The sequence below is a fragment of the Quercus lobata genome, chromosome 5, assembly GCF_001633185.2.
Source record: "Quercus lobata isolate SW786 chromosome 5, ValleyOak3.0 Primary Assembly, whole genome shotgun sequence".
Lineage (NCBI taxonomy): Eukaryota > Viridiplantae > Streptophyta > Magnoliopsida > Fagales > Fagaceae > Quercus > Quercus lobata.
Genome location: NC_044908.1, coordinates 63,751,434 through 63,774,471, shown reverse-complemented (window position 1 = coordinate 63,774,471; position 23,038 = coordinate 63,751,434). Strand labels below are relative to the sequence as shown.

Genomic DNA, 23,038 nt, shown 5'->3' with positions numbered 1-23,038 from the left:
AAAAAAAAAGAAAAAAAAAAAAGAGGTTGTTTGGTGGGAGGATATTACCAATTACCAAAGTCAAGTAGATGAGTGGATTCGGAATGGCTCTAGATCTAGACTCTAGAGTGGCAATAGAAAAGAAGAATGGCCAAGATTTGCTTTCTCTCCCCACTGGCCAAATCTCTTTTTGGCAGCCTCTTCTTCTCTCCACCTAAAAACAAAATATATATAGATACTGGATAAATAAAAGATGAGAAGAAAGTGCATTTGTTTATATAAAAAATGAAGAAAGTGTGAATTGCAAAGAAATTGAAAAGGAACTGATGAAAAATGCATTTTACAATGAATTTGGTTTACAATTTGTTGTAAAAGGGGAAAAAAAAAATTGAGTTTAGTAATTGTATAAGTGGAAAAAGTGGTTGGCAAATTAAAAGCAATTTTTTAGGAGTGAAACATGGTAAATCTAATCGGTTAAAAAGAGGGGGGAAATGATTTTGTTAATTTAAAAAGTTGAAAACGTTCAATCAAAATAAAAAGTGGAAAGTTATCCAAAAAAAAAAAGGTGGAAAACTAACGTGAGAGAGAAATGGAGAAGTGGGAGAAAAAACTGTTTTTTTTTTTTGCTAAAAATTAGGAGTTTTTAAATTACTAATTTTACATGTCTAACCTTATAATTTAAGCCTTAGAAACAGATGAATTTGAGGGTATTTTGGGCATAAAAATTAAGGAATCCAAACAGGGGAAGCCCCTTAAATAGTAGTATAGATGAATCAAATTTAAACATGATTTAGTTTATTGATAATTTTTTTTTTTTTTTTTTTTTGAGAACAGTTTATTGATAAGTTTGAAACTGACTCCTATTTGAAATAAGATAAAGACTAAAAAGTATAGAGTTGTTTTCATTTCGGTCCTTTGCACTTTAAAATTTATCATTTTGACCATTTATATTTGATTCATTTTATATTAGTCCTTGGCTATGATATATAGACCCAATAGTCACTTCTATTTCAGCTTTGTTTTAAGGCGGGAAAGCGTGCCAAAAGAAAAGAAAATCGAAGAGAGAGAGAGAGAGAGAGATGGAGAAGAAGAGCTCGAACGAAGAGCTACAGAGTGTACTAGAAGCCATCAAATCTTCGGATGTAAGCTTTTTTTCAAAGCTTCCAAGTTCAATTCCAACCCTCCATTTTTCAAAATTTTGCTTCTCATTATCTTTTTTTATCTTTACAATCTGTAAAATGTTTGCAAATAGTGTTAGGGTTTGAAAATTATTTCATTTCCTTGCTTTTGTAAATGTTTTGAAATAGCATAAACTGTTATTTTAGCCGCTAATTCATAAAATTAGGATTTTATGCCTTTGTTTTGGTTGATTCATGATTTGGCCAAAAAAAGAAAAAAAAAACTCTGTTTGGTTGTTGAGAAAATGTAAGAAAACAGTTTGGAAAATGTTAAGAATTTAGTTGAGGAATGAAGTGGAAATTTGATTCAAACTTTTCATTTATTTTAAAAAATTTTGCTGTCAATATTTTGCTTTTGATATATAATTAGTATGAGTTTTGTAATCGGATTAGTTTGAAGCAAACTTGGTGCTATGCATTTTGCAATATTTGATAAAATCTTTCACTTGGATATTGTTTGTTACAGGTTGTGGAGAGTCGTGTTCAACTAGTTAAGAAGCTTGGGAACTTGGAAATATTAGATCAATCCAATTTGGTTTCCGTTGTGGAATGTCTCACAGTATCCAATCCAATGGCCGTCAATATTATTTTCTTCTTAGTTAATTCCATTCGTTTTATTACACGTAAAGTAGGAAAAATTTGTGCATCTTGTCAATTCATCCATACGAAGAAAACAAGCTATATATAATCTATAATTGGTCAATGGTTAATTATTGAGTTTTTAGCAATGCCATGTTGAAGTGGGACTTCCTCTTTTTATATTTTCCAGTTTTTGTTTTTACCTATTGTGAATTAATTATGAGTTACTCATTTCTATTTTGTTAGAACTTCTTGGGCACATTGCGTATAACTTGAAATCTAATTTGGTAGAGAGGGAGAGTACAGTTTGTTCAGATTGTTTGAATGTTTGATTATGTTGGCAAAAAACGACTTGTGAAATAGTTTCAAAGTATAAATTTTATAATCATTCTGAAGGGGCCTTACCCCCAAAAGCCCACTTCCCCTACATGTAGTATGGTGATAGTGACAATATTGTAATTAGTTCCAGGAATTACTTATTATGAGTATTTACAAATTCATGTTGTCAGCAGAAACTATGCAAATCTTCTTGTTTAACTATCTCTGTGGTTGGGAATGATTGAAGTTACTTGCATACTAGATCAATGAATTTTACAGGCCTTTTCTGTGCTGCTCCTATAAGTCATTATGTTTATAACGTGAAATGCGAACGTACTTTATGTGAGCTTTAGTTTGAACTCTTTTTGCTTAAAGAAGAAGAGAGGAATAGTTGTTTGCTAAAATTTCTAATTTTGCATCCGCATATTTGAGTTTTATGACAAACAGCCCACAATCACTTTTATTTAGCAAGCAGTCATTACATGAGTCCTCTCTATGATGTGCATTGTTTTCACCTTGACGGCAAGCTTGGCATTCTGGGAAGATTTCACTTGTTTGGACGTGTCTCAGTGCACGTTAAACAAAGCTATTTTACAGGTTGCTGTAAAATATATAGAGACAGATATATCTGGCTGTTTATTACAATTTCTTTCCCTGGGGTCCAAGGTAATAATGTTCATCTGTACTTTTTTTTTTCTTTTTCTATTTTTTATTATATCTGTGCATTTACAAATGCATGTATATCAGTTTCCTAACCTTATTGGGATGATATGGTTTTTAATAACTTGAGAATTATAAATTAGGCAAGCATATGGTGTAAAAAGCATTTGAAGATGACCCTAATGTCAACTGAGGAATCTCAAGAAGAGGAGCATTACAACATTTTCTTTCAGGTAAATAATACTTGAAATGGACTAAGATCTTACATATTTTCTTTCAGGAAAATCATTTGATTGTTTATCCTGTCTCTGGCTTGGCTGTCAACCTGATTGATTTTCTATAGTGAGGATTTGTCTTCAACAGTGATTGAGGGCAAAACTTCTCTCTGAAAATATGCAAGTAGAAGTGCCATTTTTATTATTTATCATCATCCGTTCAACCAAGTAGTACTCAAAGACTTTTCTCCCCATTTGATTGGGATATTTGCTGCCATTGTCTTTGTGTTAGTTGTTGAGAAAGTTGGCTCCTGTACCATTTGCTTGTCTTTTGATTGCATATTTTACTAAGCTATGAAGTCAAATTGTGTGAAAACAAAATTTACTTGATCGGTTAAATTTTTTTTGAGATATTCTTTTGTTAATGTTGAAATTTCTGCTCATGTTGTAATCATATGGTACAATAAGGTGTGTACTGTATACTGCATAGTCAAATCTGAATTATAATTCTTTACAACAGTCAAGGTCTGCACATGCAATTATATGATTTTCTGAATTGTGTTACTCGTTGGTATTCTTTTGTACAAATTCCTGATATTAATCGATCAAAGAATATAATTCATGGGTAATGATAATATTATTTTTTTAAAAGAAAAGAAAGGAAAAAAGAAAGAAAAAAGAGAGCATGTTGCTCAATCATGTATGTTGATGTTTTGAAATTAGACTCTGGGTATGGGATAAATTATGATGAGAATTAACATTGACGGATATCATCCATATAGATTCTTAAGAATACTTGCAATTCAAAAAGATTTAAATATATTTATAAATAGTAAAAAATAGATACATTTTAAGGAGTCAAATGATTTATTTTCTAATATAACTTGAATAGTGAAAACAATGCATTTATGGACATAGATACCTATAAAAAAAATTTCATGTACGGACGTAGATAAAAAATCTAATTTTTATAGAATGAAGGTTTTCAATTCATACTTTTCTTATTTTTTTAATCTCTTGTAAGAATCTTTAACACATTGAATATCCTAAACAGATACAGAATTTAACCCAGGTAAAAAGGTTGAGGTCCCATCAAGATTGATTGATCTGTTCTATCATAGTTTCTCCACACACACACACACACACACACACACACACACACTCACATTTATTAATCTTTTTCTTCTTTTAGCATATCATTATTAACTGTATATATTTGTTTTTGTTCTTCCAGTTCTTGCAAAAAACCAATTTTATTATTCAACATTTGCCTCTAATTGTTTTTAAAATTTAATATTATAGAAAGAATCATTTATATTTGAAATGCTATCTTGCTTTGGTATGTCGACTATTTTAAAGGAGTGGAATTATCAGAACTTTTATGGGGTTGAATTTTTTTTGGAATGGGCTAAAATCCCTATTCCCAATGTCATTGCTTGATTGGATGATTGGCAGCATTCCTTTCTTCTTATTTAGATTTTTCTCAGTGTATCATATCTCTAGATGACATGTTTCATTTGATTTTTGAAACTTTGCCGAATCCTGTCATGACTCATTGGTTTGATCAACTCTTTGTTAATGTTATGTCCCAACTACCTTATTGCTATGAAACTGTAATTTTGGTTCTTGCTTTTTGCCCCCACAGTACATCCCCAATGTACTCGGGTTGGCTATTTTTTTCGTAATAAAATTTTTTCGTTACCTATCAAAAAAAAAAAAAAAAAACACCTTACTGCTATGAAACATTGACAGCTTAAACTCATCTTTTGCAGCTGCTTTTGGATTTATTGAGCTTCTCTGCTGCTAGCTTTTCGGCTTTGGCAAGATACCCTGTTTCAGATGACAAACCCTTGATGGATATAGTGGAGAAATATATTTTGGAACAGTTAGACGTAACAAAAGATTCAGTATCAGAGGTTAAGGTACTGAATTAGTGCACTATGTCCTTGATGGTAATTTTTTAGTAATTTATTTTAGGGAGCTGCTAATGTCTCTAAATAATTTTATTAATACATGATATTTATCTTATCATTTGCAAAGAAGTGACTATAAGTGGATGCTGCCAAAGTATTAGAGTAATCTGGGATCCTGTTCTTTATTAACAACATAGCTGGTATAAATAGCTGCATAAGCAGCATAGCTGAGATAAAGTAGCCGCGTAGCTGTTTTTCCACACTTCCACACACATATCACTAGCAACATGTCTCTCACCTCTCTCAACTCCCCTTCACTAGATCTCATCTCCCTCTCAACACCAATTTCTCTTCTAACTCACCGACTTTGTTTCCTCTTCAAACCGATATACCTCAAACTGATCGCATGGACTCAACTCTATTTGAGTGCTGCAGTAATGTGGTGGTGATAAGAATTACTGTTGATAGTGATGGCCGGGTTCAGGCTTAGGGGTGGTTCTTGATCGTTAGGGGTCTTGGGTGGTCATGGGTTCAATAATGGTTGGGTGATTCTATTTCAGCTAGGCTGTTTACATGGCATTTTATGCCACCCATGCATTTTTTAATTGTAATTGAGCCACTTAACTTATACATCAGCAATCAGGTTAGAGTAAGGATGAAATTGAAATAGCTTAAATTAATTGAGTTAATTGCTACTTTCTAAAATCTAGGGATCAAATTGGATACTAATGTAAACTTTAAGAACTAGATATGGTTTTATCCCTTAAATAGTGTATTATTTTTTTATTCTTTTTTAGCATATACCATAATCACGACCAATTTCATAGCCATATTATATAATTTCCATCCAAAGAGAGAATGTTAGGCTTGCAAAGCCCATGATGTATCAATCATTCATAAGTAATAAGCATATGACGAAGATGTTGCCTAGAGTTTTTGTGTGTGTGTGTGTGTGTGTGAGAGAGAGAGAGAGAGAGAGAGAGAGAGAGAGAGCAAGAACAGTATGGATGAAATGGACAAATGAGAATGTTGAGACTGATAATTGGATAGAATAGAAAGGATAGAATAAAATCTATTGCATTTGTAGAGTTATAGTTAGCATTAAGATCTAGGATCAGTTGAGGACAAAACCAGAAGAATATTTTCTGAAGAATCTAGTCGAGTGGGGAAATATATGTTTGCACCTATAAGAAATGTAATGCTGTAGGTGCTAAAGAAAAGAAGGGAATGGTGCAAAAAATTTGGTTGAGTTTCCAAGCAAACATATGGTACTTCAAAAATATTAGGATAAACCTTTGTTGAGAGAGAGTGAGAAGGGAGGAAAAAGTTCTAAGAATTATGAGTGTCAAATGAGTTCATTCAAACTAAAAGCATCTGTATGTTATTTCCTTCTTCATTCCACCTTGTGGTGCATAACGACCATAGTTATAAGGTATATGCAATGATGAATCTCTGTTCATTGGAAGATTATCACAATTTACAAGATAGTTGCTATTCATAGTCTCATGGAAGTATCTTGTAAAATAGATGTATTGAAATAGGATTTCTTGGAAGTAATAACTGAAATAGGATTTCCAGGTAAAATATTTTCAGGGACTTTCTGAGTTGGCTGACCATCAATTTAATAGTTTACTTTAGACATCTTAGAGCCAGAAATGGGTGTATTTTTGCTTTTGCCTTTTCTTTCAGGGACCCTCCCATTTCTTCCCTTAATGGATGTAAAGGAATTTTCTTGGCTGAATTTAAATAATTACTTAAAAATCTAGTTCGTTATTATGGTTTATTTATATCCAAATTAAATAAAAAAAAACCTACTTTGCATCTCTCACTAAAGGAAGTCTTTTATCATTTTGAAGCAGAGAATTGGTTCATTTGGCTCAGAAGTGGTAAAAGTTACACAGTTGGTCATTGATGCTGTGATAAGGCTATGCAGAGTGTATTCTCAGGCTGTTAATCGGGAGTTCTGTGATGGAAATCCAGAGAAAGATAAAAATTGCATGGAATTTGAAGCAACTAGTAATGTGACTCATGTGAGTAACATAACAAAATGTGCAATAGAAAAATTGTGTGAATTGGGCATCCTTGCAGCTAATGATGGTGGAAGTTTAGTTACCATTCTTAATGTTTCGTGGAAAGGTGTGGTAAGCTTGCTTCAGCTTGGTAAGGAGACTTTAGCAGTGAAGGTGAGCGTGGCAGATATCATTCTTACTCTTCTTTCACTAGTTAATGAGTCCCTGAGGTGTGCAGCTAAAGCTTGGAACTCTTCCCTTAAGGAAACCATTTCTGTAACTGAAGCTAGAAGAATATTTGTTCCAGTAAAGTTCTACCTGATTAATGCAGTTAAAATATCCTCTCTATATCCAAGTCAAGCATATCTGGTATACCGGGAGATAACACACTGCATTATGATAATTTTAACATTAAAAATTTCAATGAGCAATGAAGAACATATGAAAACTGCCAGTGAAGTGATAACAGAGCTTTTGGAGCAAACGTCCATGGATTTGCTCAAGTCTTTGCTAAATTCAGTTGAAGTGAAACCAGAGCTAAAATTAAGAATTCTGGACTGGTTGTTCATTGGCGAAAGCCACTCAAACTCTAGCAATGGGGATTCAAGTAGTGATTCTAGAATAACTTCAATGGATCAAATCTTTTTGGTCAGTTGTGAAGACATGACTGGGGAGAGAACGCTGTTGCTCAGTCGAGTTGCATTGTTTCTTAATTTCCTGAAATATTCTCTTGATCTTGATGAAGATCTAAAACTTGGAATGACCAGTAAGCTTGGATGGTTCTTAGACATATTAGTTGATGAAGAGGTATATTCCTCCATCCTTGTCATGCAAATTCCTGAATTATATGGTTCTGGAAAACAAGCTGAAATAGATTGGCTACCTATGTTTTCTTCTCTTTTGCATGCACTGGAAACCTTCATGATTGTGGTCTCTTCAAGTGCTGCTTGGGGGGAACTTGAGTCTTTCCTGCTTGTGAATTTCTTTCATCCTCACTTTCTTTGCCGGGAGATTGTGATGGAACTTTGGTGTTTTATGGTGCGTTATGGTGAGATAAGTTTGGTGACAGGTGTTATTGATCAACTTTGCTCTTTAATGAAATTGGTGGCATCTCCAGAATCAGTTTTTGTTAGGGGTTCTGCAATGAGAAAAATGGCAGGATCAATTAGCAGGATTCTTACTTATGGTCCACAATCTGTTGTTGACCATGTTTACAAGTCCATTACTGGTGATGACAGATCTCAATTATCATCAGTTATGTGTGTAGCCCTGTTCATGGAAGGCTTTCCACTGAATTTGCTTTCAGATAGGATGAGAAGTATTGCTACTCAGAGAATCTTTACTGATTACTTTGGCTTCTTAGAGGGTTTTGATGACAAATCAATGAGAGCTTGTAATTCTGGTGTATATGGGGTTCCAGTCTTTGCTCTTTCTGCCTCCTTGCAGTCTCTGTAAGTAATCAAATTCCTAGAAGCTTGAGCATGAGCTGTTTTAGTCCAGTGATAATAACCAAGTACCATTTGGGAATTTTGACTTTATTAGCAAGACTTTTTTAAAGGCCCCAAATTTTAGGACTACCAGTTTCGGTGTTCAAACTTTTTATAATTCATGAATAGTATTAGTATTTGAATAGATTTTCCAGAAGCTTTGAGATGATGTGTATAAATTCTGGGTCACTAAGTCATTATTTTCTCCTGCATGCATTGCTTTGAGTTCCATTACTTTTTTGCTTGGGATGGATTCTTTTAACTTAATTTCAGATTTCTTTCATTAATTAATGATTCTTTTTTCATGTCCTGTAGCCAGGTCAGTATGCCTAATATTGACGCAAAGATGCTGAAATTTCTAGGTTCTATTATTCATAACTACAGAAATACCTTGGATCAACTAACAAAGGACCATTACTGTAAACTCTTAAGTGAAACATTAGGAATCATCTCAAATATGAAGCATCTATATGCAGCTGTTGAGATGGAAGAAGTCATCTTGGGGCTTAAAAGCTTATTTATCTCAGGGTCAACAGCCTTAGATACTCAATTGTATCAGTGCAAACCAAATCTAGCTCTTTTCATGGCAGGACTCGGTCACATGGAAATTACTGAAAGTGATGAAAGTGCGAAGTGTTCCGCCATCTGGGAATTGTATCACATGCTACTAAGAGAGCAGCATTGGGCATTAATTCATTTGGCAATAACAGCATTTGGATATTTTGCTGCCCGCACTTCTTGCAATCAACTATGGAGATTTGTGCCCCAGACTGCAGCTCTTTCATATGATCTATCAGGAGATGAGGCAAATGAAGAGAGATTTATGTCTGAATTGAAGGCATTTCTTGAGAAGGAAACGGCTCTTCTTACAATTACACCAAGCTCTGAGCAGCTTGGGTTGCTCGTAAGGGATGGTCTAATGCTGAAAGAAGTGGTTCGAAAGTTTTCAGAAATTGATGCAAAGGCTATGGGATGTGAAAGCATGGTGATTGATGAGGAGAAGCAACTCAACAAGAAAAGGAAGCTTCCAGATGGCATTAGTGAGGGAGTGGAATTGCTGCAGAGCGGATTAAAGGTTATTGATGATGGTCTTTTCGAGTGGCAGCAAAATCACAGTGCCATTGCACTTAATGCCAAGTTCTTGACTCACATTTCTCGCCTTAAAGATGCAGTCGCTCAGTTAGTGGGCTTGGCTGGTAGTGGTTAACTTCCTGCGATTACAGTCGTCTTCTGGAAAATTGATGGTGGCCGAATAACCAAGGTACCGAATTCAAATTTGTGTAGTAAGTGGAGGAATAGAGACAAGTACAATTGAATGGTAAGCTGGGAGTAGTTCTTTTTTCACTGGTTTTGAGGCATGCTTGAGGTTTCATGTATCGAAATAAACAATTGACTTCTCTCGAGAAGATACTATTACAGTATTATGTACATACATAGCTTGTAGTTGTAACATCAGCCGATCACTAGAAATTTCTGAACTGTATCTTGCTTATTCTAGGATTTCTTCCATTGTGATTAATTTACCTTGTACCACATAGTGATAAAAATCTTAATTCATTTTCACTTGAATTTTTTGTTTCCTTTTGAAGAAGTGAACTTCTGATGATGACAGTCAATATATATACTCTGATTTAAAAAAAAAACAAAAGGAAAAGAAATTATAATAAATTATGAAAAATATTATTTAAAATAAACTATAAAATTTGTATTTGGAATTTTAATAATAGAGTATAATCATAATAGTCTTTGGATGAGTGTCATTGAGGCAAAATGTGGGGACGAATTGGGTGGTTGGTGTACAAAATTGGTGTCAAAGACCTATGGTGTTGGTATGTGGAAATCAATTAAAAGTAGTTAGTTGGATTTTTCAAAAAATTTTCAGTATGATGCGGGTGATGGTACTAGTGTGAAGGTTTGGGAGGATGTATGGTGTAGCCGTGTAGGGATTGTTCTCTTAAAGAACTGTTTCCAGCATTGTATAGTACTAGGTGGGTAAGGGAGTCTTCTGTGTCAGAAGTTATGTGTTTCTCTAATTGGAGGCTTCATTGTTACATTCTATTCTGTTGTTCAGTGCAAGATTGGGAGTTAGAAGCGTTGGCTTTGTTTTTGGATATGCTTTATTCCTTGGATGTGTGGGGTGTTGGTGCTGGCAAAGTTTGTTGGAAGCTAGCAATGAAAAGAGATTTTGAGGTTCGAGGTTTTTATCACTTTTTATATTATATCCTTCTTCTGCCCATTCTTTTCCTTTAGAAAATGGTGTGGGAATCGAAGATTCCTCCTAGAGTAGTGTTCTTTTTTTGGATTGCTACTTTAAGTAATATTTTAACTACAGATAACGTTTAGAAAAGGCATATTGTAGTGCTAGATTGGTGCTATATGTGCAAAAGGTGTTGGAGTCAGTAGATCACCTTCTTCTTCATTGTCTTATAGCATATGAGATGTATTGTATGATATTCTGTTTGTTTAATATCCATTGGGTTATGTTGTGTAAAGTTATTGAACTATTAGCTTCTTGGGAGGGCAAATTTGGTAGACACTGAAATATAGATTTCTGGAAGTTTGTGATGCATTGGTAATTGTTTTGGTGCTTATGGTAGGAGCAGAATGCTAGATGCTTTAAGAATTACAATAGAATATTTTACTTAAACATATTTTTATACATTAACATGTTGTTAAACATAGATTTTTTTATACAAATGACAATTTTTTAAGATAAAGATGGCATCTATTTGTTTTTTATATTTACCTGTTAATCTTCAATTTTGTATATTATTGTTTGTCCTTCATATGCAACCTCATTCTTCGGGCATCAACTTTGCATATTCATGTAATGATGTGAAAGACTGCAACCTCGATGAGATTGTGGTAATCCCCCTCAATAGTAGAAAGCCCACACAAAACTTATTTTCCCCCTAAATTGAGAGTGTACAATGGAGTTGTCACTTATTCTATTTACAACCAAAAAAAAAAAAAATCAAAATTGAATTAAACACTTGAATTTCATTGAATAATTGGACAAACATATGTTTAAATGCAAATACAACAATAAAATTATTAATATAATTTTAAGCACTTCAATGGAATGAATTGATAATTCAATTCCACTATTTTTTTTCAAAAGAAAAAAATTTATTAACATTTATTAATTAAAGTATCAAATTGAGTTAGAACATAATAAAAAAAAAAAAAAAATTGTGATTAAGGGTATCTATTCATATATCTTATTTATCCTGAAAATAGAAAGTCCACATAGATCGAAATTGCGTGACGTTATCCGATAATTATTCCTAATACTGTAATCAGTATAACGCTTAGATGCTGTTATCATGATCTATGAAGATATATAGTGATGAGTATATAAAATGTCTGTTGTTACCAATCTTTAAGAAAAAGAAGATTGTTTGTATTTAATTCCAAAATTACAAATTAAATTTGTGAGACAAAGTACTTTGTATCATAAATTCTTTCGTAAATGTTTTGTTTATTTCTTTAAGAGAGAGGATTTATGATACATACGCCAACATTTTTTAAATTATATAATTATTAATAACTTCTTAAATTTATATTAGATGATTAGAATTTTGGAATGTCACGATTGAACCTAATTACTTTCATTTTTGTGTTATAAATGCAGATACTAAAAAGAGTCCTATAAGTAATTGGCTAAATTAATCTTTGCCTAAGTTATATTAATTGTATCTAGTGTTCTTTCCATACACAATAAAAAAAAAAAAAAAAAAAACTATAAAAATGTTAAATATATAACGTTTAGAATTATGTTTCTAAGATCTAAGGTTCTATCCTCATTTACATCAAAAACCAATTAGTGTCTTAGTCTAATGATAAATAGCTATTATCAAGAGCAGATTCCATAGGTTGAAACTCTCATAATTTTTTTTTTTTTAATGGATAACATTTAAATAAAATAACATAAACATAAACATAACGATATACAAGTTAATAAATTTTTACTCATAAACATTTTTTTAAGTAAAAAAATACAAACATTAGACAATATGGAATTTATTCTATCAATATTTGAATTTATTAGGGGTTTTACAAATCATTTTATTGCTTACTTGATCACAATATGATAACTTTCTCCTACATATTGAACAAACCTAGAGTATGGTGTTGGATGCTCAAGATAGGATTTTTGTCAAATTTTCTTTAATTTGTTATATTGAAAGGATGTTCAGAATCGGAATGGTAGTTTTCAATTATAATTTATAATAATAGAAAATATAAATAAGAAGCCAAAAATTCAAAGGTATATATATATATATATATATATATATATATAGAATATATTAAGGTACAGTACCTAAATTTTATTCTATATTAATCATTTTACTTCTTTTGATATTTCATTTAACTGTATATATATATATATATATATATATATATTGTGTGTGTCTTCCAGCTCAAAAATCAATTTTATTATTCGAAATTTTCCTGTAATTGTTTTGTAAAATTTAATATAATATACAGAATCATTTATATTTGAAATGCTATCTTGCGTTGTTACGTCGACTATTTTGAAGGAGTGGAATGATCAGACCTTTAATGCCTAATGGGGTCGACTTTTCTTGGACCGGGCTAAAATCACTATCCCCAGTGTCATTGTTTGATTGGATGATTGGCATCTTTCTTCTTTTTTAGATTTTTCTGTGTATCGTATCTCTAGATGGAGACCATGTTTCATTTGATTTTTTAAACTTTACCAAGTCCTGTCATTACTCATTGGTTTGATAAACTCTCAGTTGATGTTATGTGCCAACTACCTTCTTGCTACGAAACATTGACATTGCAGCTGCTTTTGGATTTGTTGAGCTTCTCTGCTGCTAGCTTGGGTTATTGCTCGTTAGGGACGATTTAATGCTGTAAGAAGTGGTACGAAAGTTGCCAGAAATTGATGTGAAGGCTATGGGATGTGAAAGTAAAAGCTTGGAGATTGATGAGGAGAAACTCAACAAGAAAAGGAAGTTTTTAGATGGCATTGGTGAGAGAGTGGAGTTGCTGCGGAGTGGATTAAAGGTTAATCACAATGCCATTGAACTTAATACCAAGTTCTTGACTCACATTCATAACATTGCTCTGACAAAGTACAATTGAATGGTAAGCTCGGAATAGTTCTTTTTTCACTGATTTTGAGGCATGTTTTAGGTTTCATGTATTGAAAATAAACAGTCGACTTCTCTTGAGGAGATACATACGTGCATGAAAATTTTGTGCATACATAGCTTGTAGTCAACTTCTCTTGTAGTTCACTTGAAATTTTTGTTTCCTTTTGAAGAATTGGATATGTAATGATGGCAATCGATATCTATACTCTGATTTTTTATAATTAATAAAAAGGAAAAAAAATTATAATAAAATATTACTATAAAATATTTTTAAAAATGAACTAGAAAATTTGTATTTGGAAATTTTAATAACAGAGTTTATTCATAATAGCCTTTTAAATTAAATAGAATTTTTAGTCATAGGTATCATCTAAAGAAAATATTTCAATAAATTTGGGGGTGGGTAGTATATATGGTGGTAAATAAAACACCAATAATGTTTAGAATGAGATAGTATCAACGGGAGGCTCTACTATGGCCACCCTAACTTGAAATTTTTTTATATACCTTAGAAAAATTTAATTTTAAATTAATATGGGTTGTTGACCACCTTATAAAAAAATCTTGACCACCATAAAAAATAAAATTAATCACCCTAAATAAAAATTTGAGCCCATTAAAAATAAAATTTGACTTTTCTAAAATTTTGGTTCATTGAAGGTTGAACCAAAAAATTGAGAAATGTTTTGTTCACAACATTTTCACTAATTAATCCTAAGTGGTAAGTTGTTACTGGCTATTATTAATAGACAAAAAAATAATTTCAGTTATAGGTTCAAATTAGAACTAGTGACAACTTACCATTTAGGATTTATTATGAAACACTTTAATAATAAATCCTAAATGGTAAGTTGTCACCGTTTCTAATTTGAATCTATCACTGAAATTATTTTTTTGTGGACATAACACTTCTAAAAAATTTCCCAAACAAATACAAATTAGCCCAAAAACCAAATCAAATGTTTAAATGTGATTATTTTAAAATTGTGTTTTCAAAAAGCATATTTTAAAATCGCTATTTTTTTTCCTTCTAATAAACACACATTTTCAAATAACTACCATTGAAATTATTTTTTTGTGGACATAACACTTCTCAAAAATTGCCCAAACAAATACAAATTAGCCCAAAAACCAAATCAAATGTTTAAATGTGATTATTTTAAAATTGTGTTTTCAAAAAGCATATTTTAAACTCGCTATTTTTTTTTCTTCTAATAAACACACATTTTCAAATAACTAGTCTGTTAGTGCTTGCCTTAATCTTTTGCAGACTTTGATGGATTTATGTGATGCATTTTGTACATTCGCATAAGCACTAAAGTCATGTCTAACTACTTTATTGAACATGATTAATGTAACGATTGAATGCCTAAGTTGAAAATATTGAATGAATTTATAGTTTACCCTTTATTTTTTTGCTAGACTATGGACAAATTTCTTATAAGGAAATCACTTGTATTGCAAAATTCATCTTCTAAGCACATTCGTATTGACTTGAATAATATTCTTTTAGATACTAAGCTATGAAATAATTTCTCATCTTTTAATCCAAATGATTAGGATGAAATAAGAATAGCATATTTACAAAAAGGTTCTTGTCAGCCTCTTAACCATGATTTACCTAAAAAAGAAATTAGTAGAGCATTGCATCAATTTAATCCAAATTAGTTTAAAGAATACAAAAATTGGTTGAAACGAGCCATAAAAAATGATAATACATTTTATTTATATTACTACTTATTTAGACAAGATGTTGGTAATTTAATTGGAGATCAGTAGTTTAATGATTGCTTTGTTTTGTACGTTGAAAAAGATGTAACTAATAGTATTGATAATAAAGTTATTGTATAATAATTTCAAAATATGAAAGACTCATAAAAGAAAATTTTAAAATTTAATGTATTTGTATTTTTTTTTTGGTGATGTCAGCATATTCAAGTTTTATTTTTATTAAATTTTGTTTAATTCAAATTTTTTAATGAACACCTTAAAATAAATTCTTGGAGCCTTTGGTACGCGGAACATGGGGCCACAACATTAATGAAAGCGATTCTGTTCAGATATTCATTTGTTTTTTCCTTTTTTGAGAATCTGTTCAGATTTTCTATGTATAGTATAGCACTGCGTGACTTCACTTTATATCCAATATCTAGTCGCAACTTGCTCTATACTGTGAGTATAAAACTACACTTTACAGGCTCAAAATTGCACTATCAGAGAGTATGAAGATTTCTATCAGACTTTTGCTTACTCTCTCTGTAGCCATTGTATTGTTAGTTATTTTTATGTCAATGTTACGACCTGCAGAGCCCTTAAATGGTGGTTCTGAATATGAAGTTCGCGTGGTCAATGGGTTCACAAACAACTCCTCATTGCCTCTGGTCATTTGGTGTGCTTCAAAAGACAGTGAATTGGGAGGACGTGCACTTCAAGAGCATGACGATTTCAGCTGGAGACTCAAGACCAACATATGGGGCACCACTCATTTTTGGTGCACCATGAAATGGGACCAAATGAGGAAGAGTTTTGATGCGTTTAAGGCTTCCAGAGATGCTTATCGATGTGGGACTGCTAGGAAGTGCTCTTGGTTGGTCAAAGAGGATGGGTTTTATTTCAGCAACGATGAAGTGAATTGGCAAAAGGACTTTCCATGGTACTAGGTTTTGCAATGGTACTTTGTTCATGAGAATGTAGCAAGAAGTTATGGTTTCAGAGACTGTAGCGGCTAACTGAGGACTTAATATTGAAATAGAGAAGAAATGGCATTCGTACTTCTTTGCTACCTGTACTTGTTTTTAGATATGATATTATAATTATAATATAGAATAAAGGACTTGTTGGAAAGCTTTTCTACAATCCCTGTATTGGATTGTGAGTGAGTGTGAGAAGCACTATATTTCATAGGCACAGAATCAATTTTTTTTCGGCTGAATGAGGCACAAAGTCAATAGAATTAATATTCAACTAAGAGCCTGAGAATCTGAGAAATCAAAAAGATTATGTAAAGGTAGAGTTCTTTTTCCCCTGTTTATGATAAGATAGTGTTTCTTAAGCATGCATATGATTAGAAAACTTGATAAGATAATCCTAAATTCATAATGTCCAATTATTTGAAAGATTGATGTTACGTATTTATTGTGGGTCAATCATATCTAGCTTTATCAAAAAAAAAAAAAAATTGTGGGCTAAGCACTTGAATATGATCTACGTGATTTGACAATTGCAATAATTTTGTTTCCCTAAAAAAATTCAGTAATTATATTAAAATTTTAATAAATAAATAGTAAACAAAATATTTTTTTCCTTCGAAAAAATAGAATTACATAAAAAAAAAAATATATATATATTTTAAATAGAGTTGTGTAAAGAAAATTATCTTATTAGATGATCTCATGAGACCTCCTCTTATAACATGTATGAATCTCATATATTGTGAGTGACACTATCTCATTAAATACTTATATTTATAAGAATAATCTAATTTAAAAGATATTGTATTTTACAATATTCATTACTATCAATGTTGTATTTATCTACAATAATGTAGTGAAAATTTCAATTTAGAAGATCGAAAGGGGAATACTCTAACCAGGCAATTTGAAAACTCAATATTTACAAACATCAGTTTGTTATTATAGAATGAATCACAAATGTGTTGTCCAATTTATATATATATATGTATATAATTTAAATTCGATAGTTACAACAAAGATCAAAGAATAGGGATTTGAATTACCTTAGTTATCTTAGAAACATCAGAAAATACCAAGTTAAGGTACAAAGTTCTTAGTACTCAACTCATTAATTTGACAACCCTTCGCACATGACATGATGATATGAGCTTCAATATCCCTTATAAGTCAAGTTCTTTTTTGCTTATAACAATGAGGAAGGATTTTTTTTCCCTTTTTTTGAGAGAGGAGAGAGGAAGGATGAACTTGAATCCAAAATCTCAAGATCTAGAAAGTGTCACCATGAATTTTTACTGCGAGCCAAATTCTTCACTCACTACTTATGTTCCTCGATCTAAAATCAGCTACAACTAGAGAATAATAAGAAGAGAGAATATTTACTTGGTAACTGACTTTTTGTATGTTCTATGAAACGATGGCCTATTTGGCCTCTTAGCCACGAATTGATAGTGTCTTTGAATTTTTTATTTTTTATTCTTTATTTGCCAACTACCCTCAGCACCTCCCCCAAATGGAAAAAGTGGACCTCTATTGAGTCTTGTCCCTATCTAGCCTGCCCCAGACAAATCAACTCGTTCCATTCCTTCCTTTTTTGTGTGAAGATTATATTATTATGTTATCTCCATGAGAGAGTATTTTAATATATTTTTTGAGGAACTAATATTACTTTTAATAGATTTTTTTTAAAAGAGTATTTCTTTTAAAAATTAACAAATCTATCAATTAGTAATGTTAATAAGTTATTATTCTCTTGTCAACTCACTATACAACATGTTAATCTTTCTTTCCAGAATTATGTAATTTAATTTTATTCATACTTTATCAATTACAGTTCCTTCTCTTTTTTCTTACTTATTTATGTCTAAATATGAAATTGATAATTATGATAGTTATTGATTGACATTAATTTATTACTACTTTTTTTATATATGAACTATCTATTCTAACATTTAATATAGAGTTTTAAAAGAATTTGAACTCAGTTATATATATATATATATGAGATAGGTTCAAGTTACACCTAATATAACTTCATAAGAGTTACACATTTTTTGAACCATTGTTTTGTATTAGATCTAAGGGTGGAAAAAAAAAAAAAAAACTCATGGTCATGTCATTATTGTTCTCTAGAAATTAGTAATTAAATCATTAACTCTTCTTATTAAAAATAGAAAAATAAAAAACAACATTAACTCTCTACTCTCCATCATTAGCATCATCCTCTCTCCCTCTCTCACACGGTCTTTGTGTTTTATGTACTTTCAGGCAACCTTTAATTATACAATTGTTAAATTGTATACCCAACTAAGATCTAACCCCAAATATCTTTACATAAACTGCATATAAAGCAGTAGAAGCACTCCAAAAAGGTATCAGGTTCAATGAATTTGTTTTATTTAATAGATCAATCACCATCTCAACCATAGAGCTAGAGCATATATGCTACCTTTAAGAACTTATTTCTAATTAAAATCAAAGGAATTTCACTAATTTCGTATACAAGCTACAATTATATAAGAAATAAAGGTTAAAAACAAAAGATTTGTCATACTAATTATTTTATAAGATCTGAAATTGACAAGAGGCTTATATCTATAAGAGTGGGAGGAAGGGAAGAATGGATATAATATAATAATAAATGAATGAAGCAATCAAACACTATGTCACTGGTGGTGCAACACGGAAAGCATCGCCCCATGAAAGAACAGCTTCATAGGTGGTAGCAAATGAACGAAGCAATCAAACACTCCAAAACATAATCCAATAATTAAAATTTCACCTGTTTCCTAAACTTGCCCTTAATTTCCATTGTTGAGGGTGAAAGCACATAGAACACGAGACCATGTGAGAGAGGGAGAAAAGATGAAGATGATGATGGAGAGTAGAGAGTTAATGCTATTTTTTATTTTTCTATTTTTGATAAGAAGAATTAATGACTTAGTTAATAGTTTCTAGGGAACAAAAATAACATGACTATGAGTGTTTTTTTCACCCTTGGATCTGATAAAAATCAATGGTCCAAAAAAGGTATAACTCTTGTGAAATTATACCAAGTATAACTTAAACCCATCTCTCTCTCTCTCTCTCTCTCTCTCTCTCTCTCTCTCTCTCTCTCTCTCTCTCTCTCTCTCTCTCTCTCTCTCTCTCTATGTGTGTGTGTGTGTGTATATATATATATGTTAAATCAATGACATAAAATTGTAATGCCTAAAAAACTTATGCGGTCAAAAGTCTTGTAACTTAGTCGACACATCCTTATATGTATTTCCAATAGAAATGTCCATCATTTAAATCTGTCATATTTTATTATAACTAAAAAAAAAAAAAAAAACTGACGTGGCAAGAAATTATACGATCAACAAATACTTAAATATCTTCTGTCTTTTATATAATATAGCTTATAGATTAGGTAGCAACCTATGCAATGTACATGAGAGTTCAATATGATTTTATCTAAAATAAGTGATTTTCTCTCTTTTGTTTGTATATAAATATGAAATTTGATATTTAAGATAGTTATTAATAGATATTTATTATAATTGTGTTTTAAAATAAATATAAAATCTGAAATATGAAATTTGATAATTATGATAGTTATTAATATGTATTTATTATGATTGTGTTTTTTAAATGAAATATTAAATATGAAATTTGATAATTATGATAGTCATTAAAAAGTATTTATTATGATTGTTTTCTTAAAGAATAATGCTAGAGATACAAAGTACAAACTGCTGATGTGGTGAGTGAATATTGGTAAATCAAAAAGTGATATTAATGGTAATATTAAATATATAATTTTGGTAATCATTAATAGATATTTATTGTGATTGTGTTTATATATGGAATTATCTATTCTATCATTTAAAAAATATATGATGTGGCAAAATTATAATCGAGGATTTAAATATAGAATGGATTTAAACTAAATTATATATATATATATATATATATAGAGAGAGAGAGAGAGAGAGAGAGAGAGAGAGAGAGAGAGAGAGAGAGAGAGAGAGAGAGAGAGAAGCAATTCCAAATTACAATGAATGAAAATTATTAACCTTTACAAATAAATAGAAGAGCCTCAAAACAGGCGCATGAGTGTATGCTCAGAGGTAATAAATAATTATTTTTCTTGTATTAGAAAAATAGATGTTCTAATTTTAAGGTATTAACGTATAATTAGAGCTTATAGGACAGGAAGCTTAAAGATTTTTTAAAATATAAACAATTATAGATTAATAATAAAAGTTAAAACAAAAGTAAAGAACTAATTCATATCACAAAAACTATCACTATATATGATTTAAGTTGCCATTTATTGCAATGAACTATAATTGATAATTTTTTTTTTCGAGGGGGAACTATAATTGATAAATTAGTTAGGTGATATCTACAAAACCAAAGTTATCAAATCATAATTATTTATTTAATTTTTAATTTTCAATTGAAAAGATATGTTAGCTTACTTTGTAGAAATTATTAGAATCACCAAGTTATGAATAGAATTGTGAAGTGAAGCCTTAATCATCATCAAATTATTAACTTGGAGGAGTAACGAAAGTTACATTTTTTTTTTTTCAGTATATATATACTTAAATTATTTTATTAGATTACTAAAATATGTTATTAATTTTTTATGGGGAAATATGTTATATATTAATATTCAATTTTATCCTTCAAAATTGAAATGAAGTGAAATCTTAATAATAAATCTATATTATTAGTTTTTATCAATATTGTCTGTTGGTAGCTTGAGTCCGGTACTCTTGTACATTGGACCCAATCTTTGTTCTCGTATAGTTTGACTCTGGTCTTGAGGCTCTTGGGTGAGCTCTTCCATCTATTGTTCCAATGTGGTTATCCACTTGCTATTTGGATTTAGGGGTGGCAAAGTAAGCTCAAACCCATTTGCCCACCCAAACCTGCCCACTTTAATTGAATCCAAACTCACCCAATTATTAGTTGGGTTAAATGGGCATCAACCTAATTAGACCCAGTGATTATTGGGTTTTAACTAAAAACCCATTGAACCCCATTTAACCCAAAAACAACATACCCAAATTCAACCTAGCCCTTCCCATAAAAAATAATAATAATTTCTCAATTTTAAAATCCATTCATTTTCCTGTCCTTTCTTGCCTTTTCTCGAAAACCACAAAGAAAATTTGTCATTTCCTTTCCCCTCACTTTCCTAGCAACCAAACAACAGCACTCAAATACTCTCTCTAAAAATCTAGAAAAATTCCCAGCAAAATAGAGTAAATGTCTTAGAAAATCTCGATACATCTTTTTATATTCAACCTCAAGCTAAAATCTAAAACTCCTCTGTAAACCCATACCCACATCAAGCACTCTCTAAAATACTGTCAAAGAATTCATTGCTCGCATCGTCATCAAGTGTACCCACCTTCCCAACACCAATCAGTTCAGCCCGAAGGTCTCCCCTCTCTCTTGATTTCTTAATTTCTTCTTTATTTCAATTAATCTCTATCTCTTTGTCCTGTTTCAATGGCAATGGTAGACAAATCAGTGATACCCACTTTCCAACACCAAATCCTCCAATCCTGCAGCGGCAACTGGCAAAGCCGGTTACCCGTTTCCATTGAAGCAAGCCGTCACGGCTCGCTCGCTCGCTCTCGCCGAAGACACCATCGCTTAGCTTGGGGAGCTATGGACTAAGTGAGAGCCCTTGAACTCTAATTCCAATGCTCTCACTAAGGTCAATGGAAACTCAAAGCTGCTCCTTTTTCTTCGTTTCCCCTTCTTCTTCTTTTTGTTATGCTATGTTTGGTTGCTGAGAAAATGAGGGGAAAAAGAAGTGTGAAGTTTGACAGTTTTGAGAGTTATGTGTTTGTTGTCCTCTGTTTGGGTGCCAATGGAAGTGTTTATCTGAAAGTAGAAATAATTAACAATTTTCTGAATTTTTATTAATTGAATTTTTTTTTGTTTGGAGTTCTCTTTGCCCTTTTGGTAATTTTGATAATTGGGTAATTTGGTGGGTTGGGGTTTACCCATTATAATTGGGTTGGGTTAGATTTTGGTTAGAAACAATTAGTTAAATAGGTTTTAATGGGTGAATGGGTTTTATATACCCAACCCAATTATACTCACCCCAAACCCACCCATTTGACACCCCTATCTGGATTAGAAGGACCCTATTTGGCTACCTAGTCCATGGAAGCGAAAGGAACTGCCAGCAGAACTATGCCAACTGTTGGTACCACTAGTAATATAGATTATAGACTTGACTCTAGTCCTAAAATGCTTGCGCAAAGATAAAGATGAAGTGAAGAGTCGTCATGTTGAGCCAACATGGGGGATTCTCTAATACTTAAGTTAATCAAGATTGGATTTAGCTAGATTCTTATTTCCCATAGTAACGGCTAGAATTTCTCTTTAATTTGTTTTTACCCTCAATTAATATCAATATGATCCTTATGCATGGAGTTCATACACAAATTAGGTTCCACAATGTTTGTATACCATTAAAATTTGAATCGGGAAGAGGTTTTCAGAAATTTTGAGGCTTTTTCTTTATATTAATCTTGAGATTCATAGGATTGCCTTCCAACATAAGAGCCCGACTTACTTGACCTCGATCTTCATTGAAGTCAAACTAGAAGATGAGTCCAAGCTCATCCATTTCGTTCTTAATATAAAATTAAAGTGTATGGACAAGGATTGATACTCTCCAATTGAATTCTCCCCATTTTCATATAGATAAAAAATACACATAAGAGGCCTGCTAATAAATAATATTCATATTGAACCTTATATTTGAATGCTATACAAAATTGTAGTGGTACTCAATTAGTCCATTCACTATCAATGAACACGACAAAACACTTCATCAAATTTGTATGTCACGCATGCCTAATTTACTC

General features: G+C 31.5%; 2 protein-coding genes across 3 annotated transcripts; both read left to right on the top strand.

The window, feature by feature from the left end:
• Window positions 1-1,003: 1,003 nt before the first annotated feature.
• On the top strand, window positions 1,004-9,866 carry LOC115993018. Of its 2 annotated transcripts, none has more exons than XM_031117287.1 (7): window positions 1,004-1,121; window positions 1,624-1,716; window positions 2,586-2,720; window positions 2,858-2,947; window positions 4,702-4,851; window positions 6,702-8,302; window positions 8,654-9,866. In XM_031117287.1, exons 1-7 carry the CDS (start codon window positions 1,059-1,061, stop codon window positions 9,543-9,545), a joined length of 3,024 nt encoding a protein of 1,007 aa, XP_030973147.1. In that variant the 5' UTR covers window positions 1,004-1,058; the 3' UTR covers window positions 9,546-9,866. The 2 variants fall into 2 exon arrangements, with proteins under 2 accessions (XP_030973147.1, XP_030973146.1); XM_031117286.1 differs by having other exon boundaries at window positions 6,699-8,302.
• Window positions 9,867-15,686: 5,820 nt separating this feature from the next.
• Window positions 15,687-16,124, top strand: LOC115990930 (S-protein homolog 5-like). The gene has a single exon (XM_031114697.1). It carries the CDS (start codon window positions 15,687-15,689, stop codon window positions 16,122-16,124), a length of 438 nt encoding a protein of 145 aa, XP_030970557.1.
• Window positions 16,125-23,038: the final 6,914 nt, after the last annotated feature.

Coding starts and splice junctions, on each gene's coding strand:
- LOC115993018 (XM_031117286.1), top strand. CDS start 1,059: ATGGAGAAGAAGAGCTCGAACGAAGAGCTACAGAGTGTACTAGAAGCC. Junction 2,948..4,701: donor ATTACAACATTTTCTTTCAG/GTAAATAATACT, acceptor CATCTTTTGCAG/CTGCTTTTGGATTTATTGAG. Junction 4,852..6,698: donor ATTCAGTATCAGAGGTTAAG/GTACTGAATTAG, acceptor ATCATTTTGAAG/CAGAGAATTGGTTCATTTGG.
- LOC115990930 (XM_031114697.1), top strand. CDS start 15,687: ATGAAGATTTCTATCAGACTTTTGCTTACTCTCTCTGTAGCCATTGTA.